Source organism: Primulina huaijiensis, chromosome 1 (genome assembly GCF_012295235.1).
Source record: "Primulina huaijiensis isolate GDHJ02 chromosome 1, ASM1229523v2, whole genome shotgun sequence".
Classification (NCBI taxonomy): Eukaryota; Viridiplantae; Streptophyta; class Magnoliopsida; order Lamiales; family Gesneriaceae; genus Primulina; species Primulina huaijiensis.
The window spans coordinates 24,425,008-24,433,519 of NC_133306.1; the positions used below are offsets into that span (position 1 = coordinate 24,425,008).

The window sequence follows — 8,512 nt, forward strand, 5'->3', positions numbered from 1 at the left end:
GTTTCTAGTTTTAATCTCCAATGGAAAAATATATTTATACATATCTAAATAATTTAGATTCTCAAAGATTTAATAGGATTTGGTATTAGTTGCAAAGTGAATAACCCATAATTTATACCACGCTTTAATTGATGAATTTTATTTTGAGAAGAATCTGATCAGTGTATTTTAAATAATACAGCATAAATAAACTTAATTTTTAGAATTAGGTGTTAATCCCTAAATCAAAAAAAATTAGGCTACTCCATAAATATTCTTTTTGTAGAATATATAAACTTTACGTTAAAAGCCAACACATTTGTACTAGTAAGAAAATGCAAGTAAAATTATTAGAACTACCTGGCAAATAAATTTCACTGGGAGAGGAAATGAAGTATCCAAGTATTTTCTAAAAATGCTTCCATATGTGGTGCATTTTTATTAAGGCAAAAACTTGACGGGTCGTATTTTGTGAGACATATCTTTTATTTGGGTCATCCATGAAAAAGTATTATTTTTTATACTAAGAATATTACTTTTCATTGTAAATATCGATAGGGTTGACCCGTCTCACAAATAAAGATTCGTGAGACCGTCGTAGGTCTCTATCTGTGAAACGGGTCAACTCTATCGATATTCACAATAAAAAGTAATATTCTTAACATAAAAAATAATATTTTTTCATGGATGACCCAAATAAAAGATCCGTCTCACGAAATTGATCCGAGACCGTCTCACAGTAGTTTTTGTGAATAAAAATAGTATTTAATCTATTCAAACACATTTTGATTTTTGACCATCGGGCATATGAACATTGAAGTGTCCCTTCGCACGCATCAGTATTAAAATTTAGTGTTAAATAATTTTTGTGTGAAAAATTCAGATATTATATTAAAATTAAAACCATTAAAAATGATTTTTTATAATAAATTTTTTATGTTATTGATAATATAATTGTTAAAAATTTAAAAATATAGATGAAGATAAAAAAAAATATTTTATTAAGATATGATACATATAGATTATATACACATTTATTAAAATAAGTTTTTATGATTTTTTATTAAATAAAATAAATTTTTGTAATTTGAGAAAAATATATTTTTAATTTATAAAAAAAAACCAAAATTAGAATAGATAATATATCTATACTATTCTATTAAGTTTGAGGCCTTCAAAGTGATTAACTTTTGATGTCGTTATTTGTTTTAATACTTACATATATTAATAAAGTATTAAAACTTTAATGTAGATTACATATAACTTAGCGGACAGAGCCTTTTCTTTCTTAAGAAAAAAATTGTAGGTTTAATTCTTTCTAATTTTTAAGATTGAAATAGTTAGATTGGAAGAAACGTTATGCTCAAAGCTGAGATAATGAGAGTTGTGTAGTTGTTTAATTATTCGCTAACATAAATTGTCGATGAGTGGTGGCTATTGATTATCATGTTTTGGGATTGCTGGTTAGCAAGATCGTATTTTATATCATCATATGCAATTTTGATTTGTTTCTGATTTTAGATGTTATAATTTTTAATTCTTAATGTGATAGATAGTTCAGCTATAATTACAAAATTGTATTAAAATCATAAAATAACATGTAGAAAAAAAATAAAAAAATAAAAAATTTAAATGTAGTATAACGATGGATTATTTGAGAAAATTAATATAAGAGTTACATTTTATCCTTTAAGTGATATAAATTACTACAATCAATATATGTCGTTATAGTGCTAATTCATTATCAATTTTAGATTATTAATAATATATCAGGTGGAATAATTATACTACTAATTAATTATATATTATGTGAAATAAATATAAAATTTTGATATTTTATTTTTGTCCTTACAACAGTTAGAATTTTACATATATATCTTTATTGAGTTTTTGGACTTGTATGGATGAAAAAGTCCTTTTTATCTTGTGAGAATTAGAAAACATAGCTCATTATCCACACTTTTATTTAGATATAGATATAGATATAGATATAAATAGAAAAATGTATTTTTATTATCAAACATATATTCATTTTTAATGTATCATTGTTATTAGATTTCCCAAAAATTCTGTAGAAAATTTTCATGCAAATATTCTAACAATGCACAATTTAAGAGGATAATAGAAAATTTACAATAAAAAACTTTGTTATTCTTTTTACACTTTTATAAGTATAATATATAATATATATTTTTAATTTTTTCTTTTAATATTTTTAATGAAAAAAATATTTTCTATTCAAAAAGCTATTATTTTAATATTTTTCTAATAATTATGTATCAAGAAAATGTTATTTCTCAAATGTATTTTTATTATCAAATATATATTCAATTTTTACTTAATATTATTTTCAAAGTTTTTTATGTAGCAAATTTCTATTAAAAAAATAAAAACACTAATATGATCCTCATATGTTTAATGAGATCAAAAAAATAAATACGTCAATTAAATAAATAAGCAATACATTTTTGAAAGTCGTGCAACAATATGGAAGGAGGAAATAAAGTGCACCAATCTTGGCAAAGATTCATACAACCGATCACCTTGCAACTGAAGGAAACCAAAATCACTCTCCATTACAGCATGAATCTCGGACGTGTATCTTGAATCAAGAAGATGCCACATTCAACTTGGGAGAGAAGAGTGTAATCACCCCTTTGACTAAGCAATTAGCAATATTAATGGAGTGATAAAAACTTATCTTTGTAACTGATCATTCAAGCCCTTATATAAAAAGAACCTAAGTGGTAGTAATCCCACCTCACACACTGCAAACTCCCTCCCCGTAGCTACTGGAATTCGAAAGTGTAGCTGCTTGGAAAACAGATTTCTTGATCCAATTTCCTGGCCAAATTCGAAGCATTGTAGTAGCGTTTCGAAGTCCAGTTGCTGTCATTGTTAATACCCCTGCATCAATCGAGTTCCTGCTCATTCTTTCGAGCTCAGTTGCTGCCTGAAGTTGGTCTGGAAATAGCCGAGGAGCTTGATCAAACAAGCTATCCAAAATCTCGAGAATTCCGCAACGGTTCGAAACAAATTGCTCCCCATTTTCCAGGCCACGATTCTGTCGATTTTTGAAGGTGACAACAGCCTATTTCGGTCAAGATCGAAGCATTACAGCAGCCTAATTCGAAGCTTTGCCGCAACCTTGTTTGAGCGGAATTCTTTTAGCATGCTTTCTAGCGTTTCAATCCAAACGAAATCGGTAAGTGGGTTTTCTTTCTTTTTTTTGCTATTATTATATAAAATTTTACACTTATGTTTATTTTAAGTGGCTCTTGATATTTATATTCTTTTAATAAATATAGTTCATTTATTTAATTAGTTTTAAAGTAGACTTTTGAATATCTATTATTATATAAAAGATTTGATACACTTATTTTTTTTTAAGTGAGCATGATATATTTCGAACATAAATATGACTCTGAAAATTCGATCGGCATGATATATTCATTTTCATTTGGTATGAAATCCCCTGAATTATTCGTTGTTCGATATCAGTCATAATATTTGAAAGCATGTTTGAATTATTTGAAATGCACTGTAATGATTTAATTTAGAAATGATAAAGAAAATTTCGAACTTTGATATGTTTTGTTTAGGTCCTGATGCGGTGGGTTATAATAAATGTTCCTTTGGCATCGCCCCTTAGAAGAGTAACATATAGGAGACTGAGCAGTAAAATCATAGAAAATGAGATGATTTTCAGTGTTATATTCGTATTTGTGTTAGTATTTGATTCAACATGCTTAATAATGAAATTAAATTACGATAATTTATTCGTATGTATATCCTTGATATTTGTCATGCACGATCGACCCTCATTTACTGAGTATTTCTCAAAATACTCACCACTCACATTCTCACCCAGATAAGAACGAGGAACAAATCGAGGATGAAGAGCAAGATTACTTTTGGGGATGTTGATGAAACAAATTCAATTCGAGACCAGTCGAATTATTCTGTCTTTTAATTTTATTATCATGTATTTCGCTTCCGCATTTTATTTCCATCGTATTGTAAAAACGATTACTTGTTATGAAAAGACTGGTTATTGCGATTTACTACGAGGCTTGTTGTTTTGCAGTTATGTGATTGTAAGACAACGTCGATGTCGACTAACCCCGGTCTCGGGGCGTGACAACATTAACTTCTACAAGTTCAATATCCCAAATTGGACCCTAAATTTTATATACTTTTTTCATCAATACCCATTCAATTGATACAAACAATACATAATTTTTAAACAACGTAATAAAATCACAATACAAAAACTTTGTTTATCGTCCACATTTCTATACGGGTAGAGATAATTGAAGGCTTTAATGGCAATGCCATTTGGGATTATTTTAAAAGTCAATGACAAATATATTCCTGATAACAAAAGAACAAATATATCATGGTATTTTAGAATAATTGTTCTAAAGTCTTAAATTACGATTTCTAATGAATTTTTGTTATTGGTAAATGTCGATGTTTAATGTACGTGATTATTATAGCTTAAGAATAATCTTATTATTTCGGGATTGATTTAATATTAATTGGGATTTTTATTTAGTAATAGTAATGATATAATTAGTTTATTTCTGGTTTTTATTTTTTTAAGATGGTAGATTATTTGAATTTTTTCCAGTCGTTCTTTTTAAATATTCTCTTAATTTTTTTTTTATTAATTGGCAATATTAAGGCTTTTCAAACTGCCATTTTTTCCGTTTTCTCTACTGCAAGGCCAAACCGCTACTATAGCTGTCATACCTACCTCTTCTCTGCATGCCCGATCGATATTCATCCTCTCCGTGAAATTTCCCGGCGAGTCTTTTTCTTTATTGTTCCAAGAAATGGCGGCGTCCAGTATATGATATTTGAATCGGTGATTGAAAGCTCGATATTCTAGTGAGTTTTTTCTTTAGTCACTCCACGCCTGAAACAATGAAGCCTAACACCAGTATACTCCCGACCACCATCGAAGATTTACCGGAAGATGTACTCGTCCATATACTCTCGTTTTTACCGACTTTGGACGCAAATTGTACCAGCATACTGGCCCGGTCATGGCGCGATCTTTGGCACCAGGTACCTGGACTTCGCTTTGACATTCTTCCTTTTTACAAGAAATCTTCGCAACGCTATTCCCCCGCTCGAGCTTCATTCGCGAACTGCATATGGCGAGCATTTTTTCTACTACCACCACACAGGCCTCTCAAATATTTTCAACTAGCTTTTCACAACGCGGATTTCGGAAATCGTGAAATGGAGGTTCGCTCGTGGATTCGCAGCGCCGTCAGACGTGGAGTTTTAAAACTAGAACTCCGTTTTTACGACCACCCTTGGACGGAGGTCAGCCCACGGACATGGAGGATATATTTTGAAGACTGGAGATATCTCGAAAACATGTCCGAGAAATTTGAGTTCTGGTTCTTAAATATTATGAACAGCTCAGTCACGGAAGTTCAACTCCATAATTGTGCTTTTAGTTTCCCTTCCAATGTATCTGCGGGATTTGAATCCCTCAAGATATTGGTGCTACGTGATGTGCTGTTGACGCACAAGCACCAGATAGAATGTTTGGTGTTATTATGCTTCAATCTTGAAATATTGCAATTGGAGTCGATTCAGAGTACAGGGGTGGATGAATTTCGCATTCACCTAAAAAAGCTTAAGAAATTGACAATGAAAGGCCATTTCAGACTTGATGACTTTGATGATAGTGCTCTACTATTAATGGATATCGACACACCAGAACTTCTTTCATTGACAGTGGTCGATTTCGGTGTTCGGTTCAGCTCTGTGCGCCTCAATGTGCCATCATTGGTTGAAGCTGATTTCGATTTCAGCAGAAGATATTCCTGTAGTTACGATCTTTGGCATAGTTTGATTATCTACTTTCAGGGTGTGGAGCGGCTGCGCATTCAAAACATGTGGCGTTTTCCGGTAAACTATTCTCTTTCCATCGGTCTTCAAGTAAACACCGAACAGAAATAATTCTCAAGATATATTCATATTGATATGATATTTAATATTTAATTATGGTTTTGTCTTTCTAGATAATTATGTTAAGATTTTATTGTGATATAATATATTCTTTAAATTTAATTTCATATTGATAAGATTATGTGGAATATTGAGTTTTAAATTCCTAGATATTATATTTATGATAAAGATCTTCTAGATATAATATTTATGATAATGATTTACATGATATTGTATTATTGATTTTGTTTCTAATAGAATTCTTATATACCATATCTTATAGATTTCCGTCAAGATAAATCATAGAAGATGAGACATTTATAAATAAGAGATGTAGATGCAAAAGAGAGAGAAGAGTTATTTTTCGTGAAGAGTTTTCGTGGAGATAGTTTTTCGTGGTGGAGAGATTTTCGTGGGAGCTTCTTTGATCTATTGCTATTTTGTTTTTCACTCTTCGTTTGAAAGTTTTCGTGGCTGCATATTGTGTGCACTTTTGCACGTCGTGGGTTTCAGAGAAAAACATCCTACAAAGACGTCGTTGTTTTGAATAGTGCAGTACTGCGTGTTGCCTTGAAAGCATTTGTTTTAGAAAGCATTTTTGGCTTTCTTAATTAAGTTTTTATTTTGGTTATTTGTTTTAGAAAGCATTTGTTTTTTCAACTTGTTGAGAAAATTGATTTTTGTCATAATCACTAGTGATAGGTTTTTGTGTAAACGATTTGGTTTTCTAGTAATTAATTTTTGCCATAAGGCACCGCACAAGTATTTATTAAATAGTACTTGTGCATATTTAAACTTATCCAAATACTTGTGCATATTTAAACTTATCCATCTATTTATTTAAAATCAATTTGTGTTACAAACTTTAATATTCCGCTTCATGTTGTCTTAAATGTTGTAATATTTGACACAACACTTAATTCTGATAAAACACAAATTAACAGTCTTCCTCTACTACTTATATATTTATTATTCACTAGTATCTGTCGAACAATATAACTCTTAGAAACACGTATTCACTCTAGTGTTGGATTGTGTTAGGGATCGATGCATGTATATGATATCGGTAAACTATTCTCCTTTGTTCATGTATACTAAATGCTAATTCGTAATTGGCAGCCGAAAATGCTGCCTACGTTCAGTTATCTCAAAAAATTGGAGCTGATTACTGGATTTGCCGAGAACGATCGACTCGGTATATTCGACTTTCTTGAAGCATCACCTATGCTTGAAATGATAATCATGGATTATGACAATCTCACGGCCGGCTGGTTTGATTTCAATGGTTTTCATGACGATGAAGTAAGTGATTTCATTTATTCTACTAATTATTGTCTATCTGATATTGATCATTGTTTTTTTGTCTGGTTAACATTGTAGGACAAGATGGATAACAATTTTGTTGATCTCAAAATACCAAGACTTAAAGAAATTAAGTTGACAAATTACAGAAATAGCAGGAACGAGCGGTATTTGGTGGAGATGTTCAAGGCAAACAAAGTGATCTTGGAGAAGATCGTGGCTGTTCCACAAAAATTTTTCGATGAAGAACCGTCGTCCCCGATAGTGCTTTGGGAATCTAAACCGCTTGCATTGGTACGTTTCAGTTTATTTGGTCCAATTACATCTTTCTTTCAATTTCGTATGAATAATTGAGGAAATCATCATGCACATGTTTCTACTGTACTCTTAGCTGGGAACGAGATATTGATTGTTCGTAGTTTGCGATGCTTTTTATTTGAATACTTGGTTTGACTCAAAATCTATTTGCTCTGCATCTTCTGCTTCATTGAAATTCTTCATTTCATCCTGATAATTTCCCCACAACATGTTCACATACTGCAGCAACGATTTTATGTTCTATTATTCTTTGCTGCAAAATCTGATGCTTTAAAATGCATATATATTTTGAAATAATTCTTATTATGCTTTCCTTTTCAGAATTATAACAAGATTCTTTATGTTATCTTTTTGGATTATGAATATCTTTGGCAGATTATTGACAAATTAACTTTGTGAGTCTGATTAACGAGACGAACCTATGACTTGTAGTCCGTAGACATACATGTAGTCTGTATTGTGAATTTGATCAGATTGTTTTTACGATTTTCTATAGATGGAAAACGTCCAAGAAGATTTGGAACACAATTGAAAATGTCTCTCAGGTAGACTGTCTATAAACTTTATAACTTCCATACGAAGGTTGAAATCGTGTTCCATATATACATACATACATACATATGGTGGGATGGGGATCCTGGAATTAGCTTGTTGCCTACCAGACTTGTGAAGGATCTTTTCCTTGTCAAATATAACAAACAAGCTGTTGTTTTTCTTGGTCCAGTTGCTTCTTTCTTTCAATCTGGTTTGAATATTGATTTTGTTGTCTAACGTACTTTATCACCAAGCATAACGAGCAGCTGCAGATGCAGCTGGAGGAAAGATGCATCGTGCTTGGGATGAATCCAGAGTTTATATCTTCTTTTAAAAGAATTCTGAATGGATTGGATGCTTTTCTTTAGGTTTTTTTTTTTGATGCTTTATGTACGCTAGTATCGATTAA

At 30.9% G+C, this 8,512-nt stretch overlaps 1 protein-coding gene across 1 annotated transcript; it reads left to right on the top strand.

Moving 5' to 3' along the window:
* The first annotated feature begins 4,908 nt into the window (after window positions 1-4,908).
* LOC140972773 (F-box/LRR-repeat protein At3g26922-like) lies at window positions 4,909-8,512 on the top strand. The gene is made up of 5 exons (XM_073435193.1): window positions 4,909-5,910; window positions 7,069-7,251; window positions 7,330-7,545; window positions 8,066-8,121; window positions 8,370-8,512. Exons 1-4 carry the CDS (start codon window positions 4,909-4,911, stop codon window positions 8,099-8,101), a joined length of 1,437 nt encoding a protein of 478 aa, XP_073291294.1. The 3' UTR covers window positions 8,102-8,121; window positions 8,370-8,512.

Coding starts and splice junctions, on each gene's coding strand:
- LOC140972773 (XM_073435193.1), top strand. CDS start 4,909: ATGAAGCCTAACACCAGTATACTCCCGACCACCATCGAAGATTTACCG. Junction 5,911..7,068: donor AAAACATGTGGCGTTTTCCG/GTAAACTATTCT, acceptor CGTAATTGGCAG/CCGAAAATGCTGCCTACGTT. Junction 7,252..7,329: donor ATGGTTTTCATGACGATGAA/GTAAGTGATTTC, acceptor TTAACATTGTAG/GACAAGATGGATAACAATTT.